This window comes from Simochromis diagramma, unplaced genomic scaffold (genome assembly GCF_900408965.1).
Source record: "Simochromis diagramma unplaced genomic scaffold, fSimDia1.1 OVJJ01000176.1, whole genome shotgun sequence".
Classification (NCBI taxonomy): domain Eukaryota; kingdom Metazoa; phylum Chordata; class Actinopteri; order Cichliformes; family Cichlidae; genus Simochromis; species Simochromis diagramma.
In genome coordinates this window covers 6537712-6557288 of record NW_024386892.1, presented here as the reverse complement: position 1 = coordinate 6557288, position 19577 = coordinate 6537712, and the positions used below count along the sequence as shown (strand labels likewise).

The window sequence follows — 19577 nt, the reverse complement described above, 5'->3', positions numbered from 1 at the left end:
CACAACAATAGAATAGAATAGAATAGAATAGAATAGCTCTTTATCGTCACTGTTGCAAGAACAATGAAAGGCAGTTTGGCATCTCTCCATGTGTGTGAAATACACAATAGCGTAAGTATTTACAAAATAACACAGACAAATGAACATTTACACAAGAAAGATATGTACAAGTTATACATACACCTGCAAACATACGGATATGATATTGATTTTCTACTGAAGTCTGCCAGTATAAATGTCTCTGAGGGGGATTAGTGAGGTGCCAATTGCCCGCTCTGCTGCCCTCACCACCCGCTGCACTTTCCTCTTGTTCTCCACGGTACAGCAGTTGAACCTGAGTGTGCAGCAGTAAGTCAGAAGGGTCTCGATGGTGGAACGGTAGAAGTTCACTAGCAGTCTCTGGGGTCTGTGACTTCTTCAGTCTGAAGTCCGAGACTGAAGAAGTCACTTGGATGAGTGACGAAACGTTTCTCCCACAAAACGCTACGTCCAGATGAACAGAATCAACTTTTGGAGATTTACTTTCCTGGATGATTGAGAATGCATCAAGATATTCAGGTATTGCTACAAATCACCCAAACTGGCAGAACAAACTGAAGTCACACCTGTAAATCAAAGCTCAGTGTAGAGCCACACAGTTGCAGTGCTATGGTTAGCTTACACTGCTCAAAATGGAGAAGAAAAACCACTGCAAGAGAAGACAATAAATCAATAATTAAACTAAGTATTAATTCATCAACAGCTTGCCCGTCTCCAATGCTTCACTCAACACTGTAACAACAGCCTAACTATACTTTTGTATATGACTAAGGAAGCAGGTTTGCTGCGGGAAGTACCTCGCTCCACAAGTGAGAAGTTGCTGCAGCAACAGAAAAGTGAACCGGTTAGTGGTTGTCAGCTTACTTTAGTCAGGCATAGTGTGGTTGCAGAGTAACTGAAAGGGAAGAGAACCACGATAAATTGGAAAGTGATTCTGTTGCCCTAACTGGGCTGGGCTGATTATTTTGTCATGTGCGAATATTTGACATATCAGTTCTTCATTTTTATATATCTTGAACCTTATGTCCATCTTTTACACGCAGTCTATGGGGCCTCAGCATTTAGTCAAAGCATCAACGATTATAGTCTTGTTGCAAGTGTAAGTACTAGTTCTGTATATCACATCAGCATCTGCACTCCTTCTCAACTACACTGTTACATCTCTGTTTTGCAGCGAAACATACAGCAACACGTAGGAGTACAAGATTACAGCTCGAGGCTCTCTCGAAGCACTGTGTCTCATATCTTAAATGATGAGGTGATCTCTGAGTTTACAGTCAAACTCTGATTGCATCATTTAACTTCTACCGAAGAAGAGCGCTGGCTGCACAATATCATTGTCATAGAAACACATAGGGAATCTGACACATCTATTTCCTAATGTAATGCTGCAAATTCCGTGCAGTGACAGGGTGACTCACTCCTGACTTCACGTTCTCACTGAGTAACAAAAACAAAAAAGAGAAGTAACTTAGAACTAAACACACATATCTGTTGGTTCATCTAACACCAGCATTGTTTTTACATTCTCTTTGTTCCTCTATTCCTAATTCCAAATAAATGTCATTTTTAAAGTGTATGCTGCATTATAGAGCAAAAACCTACGTTCCCTTAATACAAATGGAGCACTATGCTTACATTATTGCTTTCACTTTCCCTTCACTTAATACCCACTAAAAGCTCAAAAACTGCACATTAAGATGATTGGAGAAAGGATGTGAAACTATAATGACGATCAGTATGAGTGCAGTCATTTAACAAAGGCTGTGCAGACTGTTCTGGGTTTTTTATATTCGATATTTTTTTCCTTAATCTGATGGACTTTTACAAATCAAGAGGTTCAAACTTTTTTGTTTAACGACCATTTTAAAAAATGAAATAAAAAATAGCAGCTTTTTGCTGATGTTTTTACAATTTTGCCATCATTCTGTGTTTCTGGGAGACTTTACACATCATTATTTTACCTATTTTACCTCTATCAGAAAAACTATATGGACTGTAATTTCTTTTTTTTATGACAGTTTAAATTTTAGGAAGGCTTTGAGTTGTGCATACTTAGGGCATCTCTTTAAGTGACAAAGCCAAAGCTGTCTTCTACACTTTACATGCACTCATTCCCTTCTTCTGACTGTGCCTTTGCTAGCACTTAAAATAATATTGTTAGGTTGTTTTTAACTATATTCACTGCATGTACAATTCGAGTATTTTATTTTAAAACTACATAACATGTGTTTGTCTCTATGCAATACAACCAGAAAGTCCAAAGGATGTACCTTAACAACACAACAAGGAGGGCCAAAGTGGTATACTTGAGCTCCTGCAGTTAGAAACTTTAACTTTTTAACTGTTTCTAACTGCATGATAAGAGACCGTGGCTCAAGAGTTGGGAGTTCGCCTTGTAATCGGAAGTCTCGGTCGTTGTGTCCTTGGGCAAGACACTTCACCTGCCGCCTACTGGTGTTGGCCAGAAGGGCCGATAGCGCTTCTGTCAGTCTGCCCCAGGGCAGCTGTGGCTATAACTGTAGCTTGCCTCCACCAGTGTGTGAATGTGTGTGTGAATGGGTGGATGACTGGGTGTGTAAAGCGCTTTGGGGTCCCTAGGCGGGACTAGTAAAAGCGCTATACAAATACAGGCCATTTACCATTTAATGGTGTAGTCTATGCTTTTATTTTAGCTCTGACATACCTTTGAATTGTACTTACATATTTAACTTCACAAATATATCACTACTAGCGTTGTTATTAAAAAATGCAAAATAACAAATTATTGAACTGTCATTGCATATTTATGTATCCTATTACTCTGTCCCATCTTAAAGATAGTGTTATTAATATCCTATTTATCTTCAATATTTGTTATATGAGCTTATTTGAATTTTTTGATCTAATTTATTAAAGTTTATAAAACATGCTGCAAATATGTAGAAGGACTTTGCACATATGCAAGGTGTTTTAATACATCTGAATGTGGCAACACTGGTTTTCTGTAATACAATGAGGAGAAGGTGTGAATGTAGCATCAGCTGTGAGAGTCAGAGTGACTTGACAAACACAGGCTTTTGCCTCGTAATACAACATCTTCATCATCACTTTACACTGAAAGCTCCTGCGATAGTTACACAGCAGCTCTTAACAAGAGACAAGTGATACAGAGAGCAGTCGCTCTGTGTTACATACATGGCAGACCCCGCTGAGCTTCATAAAACAGTTTCACTGAGTTCTTACCTTCACTGGAAGATCCTGATAGGTCAATAACAACATACACCTTCCCCTCTGGTTCCAGGTCAATCTGCAGAGAGAAAGTTAATGAGGAATAAAATAAGAAAAAGACAAAAAGAAGGCAAATAGAAAAAAAAAATTAGACAAACTCGTACTAAACAATGCCAAATTAGCAGCTCATGCTGCAGTGTACTCATAGGAGTCAACTTAATTCCTTTTATACTAAATGAAACTGAATTATTTCCTGAAAATAAGAAAATGATTCTTTAATAAATAATAATTAATTAACAATGCTTCTCTACTTCTTTACGTGTTAGGACCATTCACTCATCCTACACAGTTTTCCAGGGGTCCATAAAGGACAACACGAATAAAATACTCACAATCCCCCAGAATAAAAACATTTAGAGATAAGATAAGATAGATAGAGATACAAAGCATTGCAGTTATGAAAAGCATTAAAGAAAAGACATGCAAATATGTAAAACATGTCATTTTTCTCAAAGTATCATTGAACGTTTAAGGAAATTGGTGTTTGCAAGGATGTTACGAGGCAGCTAAGGCAGCTAGTTAGCAGAGTCAATAAGAGTAGCTTATGTACTGTTTTGGTTGTTTATTGTATTGTATTTATGCTTTGTTTTTTTTTAATGATAGTATTAAATGGGGGTTTTTATATACTCCTCATAGAACAATGAGTCATTGCAAACCTGATGCAAAAATAATATCTATCAAAATATGAAGCTGCTAGACTCGCAGAGAGAAAACAACTGCGATAGATATTTCTGATTATACCGCCCAGCGCTATCTATGTTGGTTAGATATCCTGAGTAAGCGGAAAATCACACTGAATGAGGCCCGTAGCTTCATGTGCTCAGATAACTCTTAAGTGGTGTGACTCAGCAATTTATAACAATCAGGCGCTATCAGTTTTAAAATGCATGAACTTCATGCAGCAGTAAGACCATTTAAATATATATGATATAATTCCAATGAAAAATTATTTAAATGAAGAAGTGAGAAGATGGGGGACACAGGTTAGTCTGGTAGGGATTTAAGCCCCGATTAGGGTGCGTCTTTGACCAAACGGTACATCTTACAAGACCATCCTCCAGACAATGCCTGCAAGTGAAGCCAGAAGCAGAAGGTTGCCCAGGCTGCAGCGGACTTGCGTGCCTCAGGAGACCAACATGGAAACCACAGGGCGAGTGAGCTAAAACCAGCTACAAAGTTGTTACTCTGACAAGCGAACAGGGCAAGAGATGCAAAGTGAGATGTAGACAAAGGAAACCATTAAAAATCTTTGCACAGCTTCACCTGAAGGCACCTTGTGAGTGTTGCATCCTCTAAACACATCTTGTTGGCTGAGGACTCTCTTTTAGGCTGGAACTGAGCTAAACATCAAGTGAATTCTAACTTTCAGGCAGGGACAAAAGTGCAATCAAGTAAAAGAAAGAGGTGCACTGACTCACAACACAAGGGGAAAAAAACATGAGTTTCCTAGAATTACTAGTTTTATTCCAGTACCGCTGGAAACCAAAACTGCAAATTAAATTAAAATACAAATTTCCAGCCACCTAGCCCTACCAACAACTTCCCAGATTTGATACCATCTGAATTTGAAAACGCATAAAAAATCTAGACTTTTAGACAAGGGGCACGTGGTCTGATGGAAAACTGCTTCTTATTCTGCTATCACTATGCACCATCACTGCAAGCTAATTAGCAGAGATCAGTGGAGCAAGAACAGGGGGTGCATTACCCTGCTCTGCCTTCCCTTCTTCAAAGTTTCAGTCACCTTGTCTCAGTTACAGTTAGAGTGGCAGGTATGTAAATGTGAGGTCTGTTTTGTCAAATGTTTTTTGCATGCTATGTTGCTCTCTTGCATGCACAATTATGCAAGGAAAAAACACAAACCCTACCAAAAGAAGTTTTAAATAGGGGATCATTCAAAGGACAGCCCTGTGATGTGATTGTTTCACATGTGGTTTTCACAGTATTTTCCGTTATGTGCTTATGGTATTGGAAAAAAAAAAAAGCAACGCAACCAAAATTTTTTACTAACCTGTGAGAAACCGTACAACTGTGGCATCCTGTTGGGCCAAAATATCACAGTGCCACTTGCAAGACACACTGGCAATGTGGCAAGAAAGTTCAAGGAAAAAACTGCTGTGGCGTGCAGTTGAGATTGACACATATCCTGTCAGACACCCACACGTCAAATATATACCTCACAAACACTCACAGCCACACTCTCACACGCATAAGACCCATATGCAAATATCGAGGAGTCTGAATGGTTTTAGGGAGAAGTTTAGGGAAGTGGAGATTATTGAGTGCCTGCACGTGTGTGTGCATACAGTATAAATCAAAGCATGTATGTCTGAGCAATATGATGAAAGTGGGTACTGGCTGAAGGGTTCACTGAGTTTCTACCAGCAGATTGTACCACCCACGGTGGTGATAATCCCAATGTGAACACACACATTCACACATTCACACGCACACCGTGAACAGCAGTAAGCGAAGACTCGTGCAGTGAAGGCGAACAGGCGTGGGTTCAGTAATGTATACAGTAAGAGATGGAAAGCAGAGAGAGGGAGACGGATGAGGGGGAGGACAGAGAAAGTTTGTTGGCTCGTTCCAGTACGACAGTGAAGGAGAAGGAGGAGGGGGAAGAGGGTAGCACTCTTCCTGATCTTTTTTTTTTTTTTTTGCAGTTGTAGTTGTTAAAACACATTTTATATCCAGTACTTGTTCCTGGAATGGCACTTCTTTTTCTTTCCCCGCTTAATGGATCTTCATCATTAGGCAGGACAGTACACTGTGAACATTTTGAGGTTTAACAAGATAATTATTCTCATCCATCTGCATTTTCTAGAAGAACAAACGGAAGGAAGGAAGTCATTGTGGCAGATGGACAGATGAGAGAGGCAAAAAATTACCATGAAACTGACAGAGGAGGGACAGTTGCATTCTGGTGACAAGACTGAACGATCTATAAACAACGAAATTACTCAGATTTGGGCTGTTTTTGTTGCCTCTGTCAATCAAGCAAAGAAAGTGTGTTGTCTTTGTGACAGATATGGAAAGAACATGTAGGTGTACTGACAAGTGTATTGGGGATGTGTTGTTTTTCTAAACCCATACGCACTAAAATTATCCAGGGTAAAAATGTTTTATAGAGAGGGATTGACATTAAGTGTAGTTATAAATCAGGCAGATTGTTTGGAAGCAGTAAAGCAGGCCAATGATAGCTGTTTTTGATGAATAAAATGGGCTGTTTCCCATAACTGCTACAGCACCAGAAGTCTTTTTGCAACCAGAAGTATAACAATCTGGCTGTTCAGCCACCCATCCACCTTTGCTTATTCAAGCCTGGGTCATGGGGGTAACAGTTCCTTTAGTAACCTTCCTTTTCCCGGCTAACAAGGTGTTCTCAACCCACCTGAGAGATCAATGCAAAAAGCAGAAACCAGATCCTGAGAAAGTGCAAACCTTCCATCACTTGGTTACTCTGTTAAAATGCCGTTCATTCCCCTTTTCATACATTTTTTGAACAGAACTGGTGACAAAAGGCAGCCTTGGTGGAAACCAACGCAACTGGGAATGGCCTGTAGCAATATACCCCTACTATATACCCCACCCCAAGATACCCCATACTCTCAAAACATCCCAACACACCCACATACATGCTCAAGGGGATAAACAGTTTATCCGGCATTCTGGATAGGACAATAACCAGATTGCTCCTCCTGAGTCCGAGGTTTAACTAATGGGTAGACTCTCTTCTAAAGGACTCCGGTACAGATCTTCCTAGGGAGGCTGTGGATTGTGATCCCCTTTAATTAAAGCACACTCTCTGTTCCACCTTCTTAAAAAGGGAAACCATCCAATGGTCTGCCAATCCAGAGGGATCGTGCCAGATCTCTGTGCAAGGATGGGTCAACCAAGACAACCCCACAACATCAAGAGGGTTAAGGAACTCAGGCCGAATCTCATTGACCCCCAGGGCCCCTTCTACTTGGGTGGATGAGAGTTGTTTAACTATCTCAGTGACATCACCCCTAGTGATGGATAAGGTACGCCCCACATTCCTAGAGTGCTTCCTCCATGGAAGCAGTTGAGGAGATCATCCAAGTATTCCTTCCAACACCCAACTATATCCACAGTGGAAGTCAGCAGTGCTCCATCCCCGCTGCACATAGTGTGACCAGATGATTTTCTCCTCCCTAATCATCTGATGGCTTGCCAGAATTTCTTTAAGGGCAGCCAAAAGTCCTGCTCCAGGGCCTTAACAAACTCCTCCCACACCCAAGTTTTTTTTATGAAGGTCCATGCTGGTTATTTGGGATGTGCCTGACGAGGCCCAGCAGGCAAAGGCCAGGTAACCAGGCACTCTCTCTAAACCCTTTTAAGACCAATCACCTGCAAAGTTAAAATGACCAATTACTGTTTGGCATGTAGTTGGCAAATGACATTTTCCAGCCCATTCTCACTCCCGAGGCGTAATATATTGACGATTTGTCAAGTCCCGAGGCATTCCCGGGGAATGCGAAAGGTGACCTTCCGCATTCTTATGCTACGCACTGGGTTAGGAATGAAATCCAGTAGAATGACGCTCCCGTGGTAATACACATTCCAGCCATGTATTCCCTAACCCTAACCATAACCTTATCCCTAACTTTAACCAGCACTTTAATGACGTTAGATAGTGTTTTCCAAAGCAATTTAAGTAAAAAAAAACATACATGCGTAGGACGGTTCTCATGTTTCCTAATTTTTCCGATCTCGTAACATAGGGACGTGTTGTCACCTGGCGCAAAATGTTACGCTTTGGGAGTGAGAACGTGTTGCATGTTCCATGCAAACTACAGGCAACTGTAGCAATCTGTTAACGACTAATCGCATCACTTGCCAACAAATTTTCCCTAGCAATCTGAGATTGTCCATAATTTTTGCCTGGAAAAGGAAGGTGTGGGTAATTTTAGTTTTACATTTACAATAAAAGAATATGTGAAGCCCCAAACTTAAAATCAGAGACCTACACAACAAACATTCAAAAGTATAAACACTGGTGTAGAGCCTTAGAATGGAAACAACATCAGGAAAGAAAAAAGCGCTGTGTCCATCAGGACCTCAAAGATCACAGCATACATGCACACAGTGCCTTTGAGGTCACAGCTCTCCATTCATCTACTGCTACTGAGCGTGCTCAAACTCAGGTGCAGATGTCACTAAATATAGATGCTGAAGAGGAAGGAAAAGGCCCTTCAGTGTGCATGTGTGTGTGTCCGCTGGTTTTGTTATTATGAATTCACTCCCATACACATGGCACACACTCTAGATTTACTTGTCATCGCTGTTTAACTGACAGCCCACAATTTTATGAGTTCGACTGGTAAAAGGAACATTTTAAGATTAATCAGGGAATAACTTCATCATATGACTTCACATAAAACAAATCCATTTTTCAGTTTTCATAAAAATCAAACATGTTAATGTGAGATGTATGTTAATCCAATCTAGATTCGATTGGTTATAAACAAACAGAACAATACTGTATATCTGCTACTTGATTTCACTGGCAGATCAAACGTCACATGGTTTTCATCAGTTAGTACTTCACTGTGCATATTGTGTTGTATATCAAACAAGGAGTCAAATTTAATATATATTTTTTCTTTCGAAAAGCCTTAAACTGTACACTTATTTATAGCGGAAAAAACACACATATAGACACACACAGACAAACAAATGCGCACATAGGAAAATTAAATTGCAGCCTTTAACTCAATTGAGCAGGTTTTCCTCCATCCTGCCTCATCTGCCCTAATTCATCAAAAGCATGTGTGTGTGTGTGTGTGTGTGTGTGTGTGTGTGTGTGTGTGGTTTATGTTAATAACTGTAAAGTGCTGAGATGATCAGTCATTCTGTTCAATCTTTTAACACCATGAATGTTTATCACAATTATCCTTTTTCTGTGTTTGCTCTCACACACGATGTGCTCATGAACAGGACCCCAACATACATGAACTCGTCCACTGAGCGAAGGCCTGAGACTTGGAGGTGCTAATTCTCAACTCTGCCACTTCACACTCAGCTGCAAACCGCCCCAGTATGAGCTCGAGGCTGTCACTCGATGAAGCCAACAGGACTTAATAATCTACTACTAGCATAGGTGAGATCCTATACCTGCAAATTCTTTCCATAAAAATCATTAACAATCTGGAACAAAGGGAAGCCTTAGTGGAGTCCAACAGCCAGCTAGTCTACAACTACCATGACCAAAACATATGTAGGGACTTTTTGTTACTTCACTGCTACTGTATAAAATGAATTAGAGATGCAATTAAGGACTTTTTGAACAGCTTAATTTTTGTTTATTACCCTTTTTGCAATTTACTAATCAGGCAGTATATTTTGATAATAATTTGAGCAAAATGTATCTTATCCACAAAGCCCAAGATTGGTTATTTTATGCAGCTGTTGACTAAATTTGGGTCTTTTCTTTTTCTTTTTTCCCCAGGTAGAAACTTCAAACAATAGCCCTGGGTGTAAGGGCAAAAGTGTGACTCAGCTGTATATTGCTGTGCAGCTTCTACTGTGTATGAGCATGTGTGAGAAAGTGTGAACTCCTAGTGATCCAGACTGGCCCAAAAATAAAGGTCCTTCAACAAGTCATGACTCCTTTCCACACCTGCCAGCTCTCTAAACACACAGAGACACACACACACAAACACACAGCCCCACTGGCTGTCAAGGTTGAAGTGAAATCACATGACTTTGGTGAACTCTTGGCTCTAAGCCGCTCCAGACACGCTGTACGCTGACACGCTGACGTTCTCTCCTCCAACATGAAAACAACAATGGTAATGTAATAATATATGTCACTCTGATTTTAGGGTCTACATTTATGCAATTAACATGAATGAAATACTATAATCCAGGGAGAAAACTGACAATAAAATCATCGTGTTGTACAATCATGCTGCATTTTAGTAAGTCAGGAGTGACTGGGGAGTGCCCAAGACTAAGACCAACTATCCAAGTCTTTCAATGCCAAACTATCTGTGCAGCCAACTTGTTTACCAAACTAGAAACCCCGAGCGAAACGTCATGCACTCCCATGGTAAAATGCCCTCTTTAACAAGAGGAAAAAACATTTACAGATTGCTACAGAAAATCTTTTCAGTTCATTTGAACTCAGCTGAGTAAAACCGTATTAGGCCTTTCTTATTAATCGGGCAAATATGGTCACTTCTGGTGTAAAAAGCAACGTGTGATCAAAGCATAAAAATGGAATTCCTCAAACCAATCTCTAATATCGTGGTAGCTATGTACAGCTTTTATGGAGTGTATAAAAAAAGACACTAAATGTGGCCACATTTCAGTGTGGACAAAACTATTATAAAACATATTCAGCGATCAGGATTAAGCGCGGATGTGGTCTCAAAAAAGAAGAGAATCACAACTGCGAGAGAAAAACTCTGAGTGATAATGAGTGAGAGACAAAGCGAGAGCGAGAACAGGGAGCACATTGTGTTTTATCTATTCTCCGTGACAGAGAGCACACGGCCCCTGTGGACTGACACACTGCAGAACCTTCAGACACACACACGCAAACACAGACACACTGCTAAACTTGTAAGAGCGCCTGTTGAACACACGCCTAACATAAACCCATGCAAGCTTGGTATAAGCTTGCTCTTCTGCTCTAAGAGCTCCAAAGGACTGTCTCAGATTTCAGTTTCATCCCGTTTCAGCTTGTTGGCCTGATGTGCCCCTTTCTCAAGGAAGTGATGATCATGCTTCAGTTCACCTCAGTGTAGCCACTTTGTCACTAGGTTAATTTCTTTAATTTTTCATTTCTTTTTTTTTATTATTATTGCATTAATCCATTTTCGTCACCAAAAAAGGGACATTGTAACATTAGATATAATCATGCAAAAAGGGTTATGAAACTACCAGAATCATAAAAGCTGGTGAAAACAAATGTGGTCATAAAAACAGACAAGACAATAAATAAATATGAATAAACAAATAAAACCGTTTTTTTTTAAGTAATGAAAAAATGTCAACAATGAAGTGATGCTTGCGTATCACTGTTGTGCATGGGATGGATGGAGGTAGACAAGCTGAGATTGCAAACATTGCCACATTTACAAGAAACATGCAGAAAATGAAATCCTTATCCAACAAATATCTGAAAATCTCTAATATGTTACAAAATTTACAAAACCTATAACCTTTCAAAAGGGTTTCATAACTTCATTCTCACTCAACCAGCAAATTAGGTCACATTGCAAAGATGCCCAGTGGTCTAATGGATAAGCTATCAGCTACTGAAGCTGGGTTCAAGTCCCATCTGGGTCATATATATAGAGTCATATATAGACAATCCCTATGGTTGCAAACACATCTCTGGGCCTATAGAAGTTGATAAGAAAGCATCCTTCTGGTCTGAACTCTTTCATTATAAGTATAAACTCATCACTTCAGTTATTCATTTGTTTTAATATTTTATTTATTTAAAGTGAGAGAAAGAAGCATTATCTGAGACACGCTCACTGGCTACCAACACATAAATCATGAGTTGGTAGCCAGCGAGTACGGCGACAGTCAGGTCCATCACTCACTCATCACATCTGATTTCTCAGACTTGACAAACCAGTTGGTGGTGTATTCAGCACAGGCTTTTTGCACCATACGCTGAGCAGTGTGCATGATGTATAAATGCAATGAAAAAAAAAAGTGTTTCTGTTTAGATCTGAAGGTCTATAGAGACTCTGTAACCCAGAGTAAAGGACGAAATGAAAATAATGTCTTTTGCTGTTGCAGTCAATTAATGACAAACAAATGGAGGCATTACACCCAAGAAGTAAGATGAGCGCACATATGTTCTGGCTCCAGAGAATGACTTTAAACAGCTGGATTGTTTCTACTAATGCACTGGATTTACTTCAAACAAACCAGAATTGCGACAAACATACAAATATACACACTTAAACACACAGGCCCTCTGTCGGTTCCCATTCATAACTCTCCTTGTCTTTAGCCACGTCTGTCTTTGCCTAATTTGTCCCTGTTGAATAAGTGATGCCGCAGCATTGTGAACTAAGCAGCTATGGTGACACACACAGACAGACACAGTTTCTCTGCCTCATATAAACTATTTCCACCAGAGTTATGCATTTAAAAGGGTTTACTTTATTAGCTGTCAGAGATTTATTTTTCAAATAAGACTTTTGTACTTCAGTTATTTAATAAGTAACTCAATAAGAGAAGATAAGAGAGTGTCGCTTTTTCCCAAAGTAACACTATGTTCACCAGAACATTAAATTCAGTGTCAGATTGTGGGTATTTTACATGATTTAATCTACTGCTGCAAACTGACACTAACAATACAGAGGATTCTCACACACAGCTACAGTCGTCTGATAATGTTTGATCCATTGCATATTGATCAGCCAGAAGCACCACAGAGGGGGACCTTGACCTTTCCTCGTTTTCCAAGCTGCATATCCTTAAATCCTTCACTCACTTCCCTCACACAAAGATTAGAGGAGAGGAGACAAGGCAACTTCCCTGGGCGCCTGCTTAGTGGCTGCCCACTGCTTCACTGAGCGAATGGGTCAAATGCAGAGAAAAAACAAGTAATTTCCCCACGGGGATCAATAAAGTATAGATTATTATTATTATCTCCCTAAATGGGACTTCTAACCTCACTGTGACATTAGGCACAAATGCACCATACGATTTTTGCTGTAAATGGTAAACGGCCTGTATTTATATAGCGCTTTACTAGTCCCTAAGGACCCCAAAGCACTTTACATATCCAGTCATCCACCCATTCACACACTGGTGATGGCAGCTACTTCGTAGCCACAGCCACCCTGGGGCGCACTGACAGAGGCGAGGCTGCCGGACACTGGCGCCACCGGGCCCTCTGACCACCACCAGTAGGCTACGGGTGAAGTGTCTTGCCCAAGGACACAACGACCGAGACTGTCCGAGCCGGGGCTCGAACCGGCAACCTTCCAATTACAAGGCGAACTCCTAACTCTTGAGCCACGATCGCCCCGTAATTAATGCTCATGATATGTTTTGCGGAATACTTTTAATTAATTTACAATATGGTAAAATATGACAAGATAACTATTATATAGCTACGAGTTCTCCTCTGGTTGCGGTTTGCATATTCCACAACTGTGTCATCCCTCTTTAACATGATGAAGACAAAAACAGCACCTCTGCCCCTCCACCAAGCCTCCTTTCCTCTGTCCTCTCCACTCCAGATGTGTTTTAGGAGTTAAGACCTCTTTCAATATGGCGTGCTGACACTGATTTCCAAGTCAGAGGCAGGGGTACAAAGCACAGAGGACACAGTTAGGAACAGTTAGGAAATTAGAGAAATGAGAAAACCCTTTTTCTCCTACTTCATGCAAAACTACAAGCCTGCTTCAGTGTTTCGGGAATTTAGAAGCTGTTCGGGAAAAGAAAGGAGACCAACCAAAACAAAGACATTGATGCAGCTCATCAGGTTTGTAAGATGAACACAACGGGGGAAAGATAAGACAGAGATGTTGTAGTTCGAGGAGTTTTAAGAGCTGTAGTTAAGCTCACAAGGGATTTCTCCCCAAAACTGTAAAATCCTTCACTATGGGAAGCTTTTAAGAGGAGAGTTGCCCCATTTATTGTCATTAATGATCCAGCATTAGCTGTATGTAACAAGAAACCGGAATAACTGCAGAATAACTAAATTATCCTGGTTAGTCCAATCAATATTTGTGGACATGGGTGTACTTGTCTCAGTAATGCAGAACAGCCAATTAGTCGATCCACATACTCACTGGCAAAGAGAGAGTCGGAGCAAGCGCCATACTTTAGAACATCCTCTCACATCCTCACAACAACCTGCCACCGTCTGAAGTACGTTTCCTTCCCCAATACAAAAACTTTGCCTACTTGCACCATAAATGAGCTTTTCTATTCTTATCGATCACTAAAGCATTTTACTTGGTAAGTTACGCTTACACAGGCATGGGCACAGGGCTCGGTCTAAATGATGCGTGGTGACTTTTGAGTGACTTTAGTGGCCTACTTCTATTTCCTAAATAAAACACAACCACATGATGTGCAGGACTGTCACAGCTTATGATGACCCATAGTCAAGGCATTTCCTTGCTGAAAATAGGTCTTTGGTATAAATGAATAAATGAACCTGGACTTTAAAATATTCTAATCAGTGTGCTGGTGACTTTCATTTGGAGTAAGTCCAAAAGTGTCGAGTCTTGACTGAAAATAAGGGGAAAATAGTGACGGGGAATGGCAAAGCTTGAACCATGGATGACATGGTCAGCATAACCTGTGCTCAAACCTTTATCTTGACATTAAATGTTCTTTTTGATCTCATTTCATTTTTTTAAACCACAAAGAAAAACTTAAACATGTGCAAAATAGCAGATGAACGAATGAGATGGCATTGAGGCAAAATTATAAATGTACACACTGTGATAACCAAAGTAGGTCAAAAATGTCTATCATCTAAAAATATAGCACATTTGGCACACTGGATAAATATATAGCAAAGCATATCTGCAGTTTTCTCCTTTTCCATGCTAACTAAATTACTCACATGTTGCTCAAATTTACAACAAAATCTTGAATAATCATGCCTCATAGTGCTGTATCACCCCAACAGAGCACTTTGCTGTCAGACTGCTGGCTTGCATGTGGCTCCTGGAGTATTTAAAAGTAAAACGGGAGGCGGAGCCTCCAGCTTTCAGGCCTCTCATCTGCAGAGCCAGGTCCCACTTTGGATTCATAACACAGAGACACTCTCTACTTTTAAGATTAGGGTTAAAACTTTCCTTTTCATAAAGCATATAGGTGTAATGTTTATTTAAGTCATCTATACTTATACATCAATACTTGTTATTAATCTCTGGCTTTCCTTCACTTTGTGTCCTTTGTCCTGTCTAACTCCCCTCACCTACCGCTGTTTACGGCAGATGCCGCAGCCCCTCCCTAAACCTAGTTCTGCTGGAGATTTCTTCCTGATAAAACTGAACTTAATTAAATAGAATTTTCACCTCAGCCACCACATTGTGCACATTACATGCTGTGGACTGATTTATAGCGTAAATTACTTGATTGTGCAAATATAGTCTGTAAGGCATACTTCCTCTGATTGGTTAACTGAGGTCCTTTAGTTTGTCACTTTTATCTGGCTTTAAACAAACACTGTACCAACCAGGTAAATTTAGTGAGCATACACACACACACACACACACACACACAAAAACACACACACCTCCACAAATATATCAGCAACTGCTGGACTGACAGTGCAGAATTTTAATATACTGCATGTTAGTTTGTATGTTTCACAGCCATAAACTAGTCTTTGCAGCATAAGACTTTAAAGCATTAAGTTAGAAAAATGGCACACTGAACCTCAACTTCCACAACCAAATCACTCTCAGTGTGCCTATGCAGATCCCTTAGAGGCCCTCTCTGACAATATCTGTATGTACCATTTGAACGCAAGTGCATCTGTGCAAAAAGCAGCAGTTGTGGTTTCTCACAGATGGAGATAGAGATCATTGCCTGGAATAACGGAAGAGAGAAAAACAGAGATTGAGGAGAAACATGTGCATTAACCTCCAACTGACTCGAGGCAGGGTGGATGACGCTCTAAGGGAGCAGGAAGAGAAGTGGGGAAAGAGACAGACAATACTGGAAGGAGATTCAGAGACAACTATACTCACAGTTACCACTGACTGCCACACAGCGCCTCAGTGTCCAAACCAAATGTTAACAAATGTATCTGAAGACATTTACTTAGCAGAGATAATAAATGCCGGTGCAGACATCAAAGGAAAATAAAATACTGTACATAAAATCTAATACTCATAACTAGAGCTGGGCAGCATTTCCAAACATTTGTATCACGATATCTTCTGAATTTTTGAGTTTGCATTGACTTCTTCTTTTCTTTGGAGTTTATAAAAACTCTTGTGTCCTCATAAAACAACAAAGAAGACATAAAAACAATAAAACACAGCTAAAACAATACACGCTCCACTCTCAGGCTCTGTCAACAACAATTAAATATTTGGCACAGGGCTTCAGAGCCAGTCTTTAAAAGACTTGTTATGATTTTGACTTAGCAGTAATGTCTGCTGCCACTGTTTTTAAAGCAAGTCAACATCTGGCTCATTACCTTTAGTATTTCCAACACACAGCTGTTACATGTAGACTTGAAACAAACTCCATTTGGGCTAATTCTTCCAAACTCTGGGGCACCAGTTACTCTGTCGTTGGGTTAAAACATTATCTTTGCCTCACCTGGTTCCTGAGCTGCCTCAGTGAAGTCCATCACACAAGAAGCACAATGACAAACAGGCGCGGTGAAGCAAAATAAGCAAAATGATTCTCATGTTTAAAAAAGAACAATATTTTCTAAAAAAGGAAGACACAACTGGTTACATCGTTAAAAAACAGTCTGCAGGATTCCTTCTCTCCTATTTTAACACCCGGTAGATAGCATTACTAGCATTTCCTTCACCTTTGTAAGTTTATAAATGTGACATTAATAATGTTAAAAATAATTTTCTTGGATTTAAAGTAGTGAGCCAAGAAAATTAGTTCTTAGTTGTAGTAATACAGGCCTCTTCTCTAATGGCTGCTAATATATCATTTTTAGACAACTACAAAGTCCACAATAAATTAATAGTGTGAATGAAATTCAGATCAGTACGCCACATGTAGAACTATACAACCCGGCAATATTGGTCACTTCTACTTAAACACCAGGGTTTTTATAGTTAACCAAAACGAATCTAAAAACTAAAACTAGATGTGAAAGGACCTTATTGTAGCTGGAATTTTCGCCTCATTCACGCAGCTCCTGAAGCAGTTTAATATTCCTCGCCGGCATTTTTTCTGCTATTTAAAATTTTGTTCATTTCTGGAATTACCTGAGGAAACTTCTTTGGATAAAATTATTAATAAAAACATTCATAAGAGAGGGGCGATTAAAGAAATCTATACTATATTATTAGATCTACAGTCTCCTTCTCTCGCCATCCTTGAGGCACAGGGGAAGAAAGACCTTGGGATGGATATAACAGATGAACTCTGGCAATCTTTTCTCCACAGGGTACACTCCTCTTCTATATGTGCCAGGCATGGGCTCCTCCGATTCAAGGTCCTACACCGATTACCTATCTCCAAGGAAAACTTAGCCAAGTTCTATCTGGGAGCTGACCCCCTGTGTAACAGATGTAAAGCAGAAACAGGGTCACTCCTTCATACTTTTTGGACGTGCCCCAATCTTCATAACTATTGGGTGTCTATATCTAATACCTTTTCAGAGATATATAACATTAAATTTGATCCTTCTGCTCTTAGGCTGTCTTTGGAGTGATACCTCAAAGTCACTCTCTCAAAATACTATTCGAATTCTATTGTCTTTGCTTCACTTTTAAGATGGAAGCAGGAAGCTCCTCCCACACATGAACAGTGGCTTGCAGACCTCATGAGGTTTTTTCAACCACCAAATTTCTTAAGGCATGGCAGCCATTTCTATTTAAAACATTTAAAATGATCACCTTATCATGACCTGATACCAAATCTCTACATCACTATCGTAGTTAACTGTACACTGAATGTCCCTTATACATTTTATTTTTATATTTGAGTTTTGTTTGGGGGTTTGTTTGTTTGTATTTCTTCTCTCTTTCTGTTATCTTTTGGGGTATTGTACATATTGAACAACAAAGTACTGTATATTTAAAGTTCTCCCAGTAACATGCTGTTGTAACTGAAAATAAAATTATTAAAAAAAAAACTAGATGTGAAAGAAAAATGTTTCAATTAATTAAAATCAAAATAGAAACTAGACTTTAAAAAAGCCAAAATAACTGAAATGGTTTTGGGAACCTGGAAATCTGAGTAAAATAAAATAATAAGATAGAGGTAATATCCTTAATTTTAGTGCTTCTTAAGCTGGTAAAATTTGTTATCATGACTTACCTGATGATGCTCTGTTGGACATGTTTATTGAGACTTTAGATGTCTATAAGACTGTACCTATAAGTCAACAAAAATATAAATATGATATAACTCAGACAAACACTGAACATAATTTAGTAAAAAATGTCCCTTGAAAGAGATCCTTCACACTTAATGTATATTGTGTATTAATACTAGTTTAGCATACTGTTGTGTTTAGCAGCAACAACCTAAAAAAAAGATTTTGAACGAAACTCTTTCAATGCAGTTTAATTAATTAAATTCAGACACTTTCTCTTGAAGAAAAAAAACACATCCACTGCCCGAAGCCCTTACTGTGCGTTCTGTGTTAACAGACACGTTATCTGCAGAATATGTTGCATGTATCCTTATGACTTTGTGCCTTGAGGGGAAACTGACTGTGGGAGGAGCAACAAGAAAATTAATATTACAGAGCTGAAAAACACAACTACACTGCACAAGTTCATCTTCTCGATAATACTCGTGTTTATTGCTCTCTCACTCTCAGCATGAGTGGAGGAGAGAGGAAGAGACCGCCCACACACCCATCTGCTTCTACTACTACTGCACACACACACCCACACACGCAAAAACACATACATACATCTACATTCAAAAAATCACGCAAAAAAGACACAAATTATGCATTAGTATTAGCAATTACACCACAGCTTTCCAACTTAGATCCATTGTGCCACAAATGTCTGCAAGAAAGTGTTTTGTATGCACCAGCCTATATTATGGTCTTGGTGTTCTTCCAGGTCTCTTGTACTGTGTGATCTATTTGAACATGTTGTCATGTTGCTAAAAAAAAAGGTTGTCTCTGGGTTATCTTGCACACACTTCACACAAACACACACACACATATTCACAGTACACACATAGTATATCATACTGTCCTCGCCCGCCAACACTAATTCAAAACATACCTGAAGCATTAGTCGACCATTAGCTCCACTTAAAGATTTATATTAGAACTGTTTGGCCTTTATAAACAGCAGGCTGCAGAACACAGCCCTGTACTGAAGGCCTCGAACACACCACATGACAAACATCTTAACTTGTAAATTTACAAGTTGAAAAAAAAAACCCGAATTACTCAAGATGTCTGCATCTGCTCTGGATGAAGAAACTACTATGAGAAATACCCAGAAACATGTGACTTAAGATTTATCTCTGTTTGATCAACAGAAGATGAATGTTAGACATTTTCAACCACATAAAACAGCAGTTTGTCAAAAGTCTAGACCCATGCTGGCACCATATGAAAATAGGTAACA

General features: G+C 39.5%; 1 protein-coding gene across 1 annotated transcript in view; it reads right to left on the bottom strand.

Annotated features, from left to right (window-relative positions):
* LOC120734953 (protein kinase C epsilon type-like) overlaps positions 1-19577 on the bottom strand; it is an 89535-nt gene that overhangs the window by 51863 nt on the left and 18095 nt on the right. Inside the window, exon 2 of the mRNA XM_040034082.1 lies at positions 3265-3328. Coding sequence (XP_039890016.1) covers positions 3265-3328 — 64 coding nt within the window. The remainder of the gene's footprint in view (positions 1-3264; positions 3329-19577) is intronic.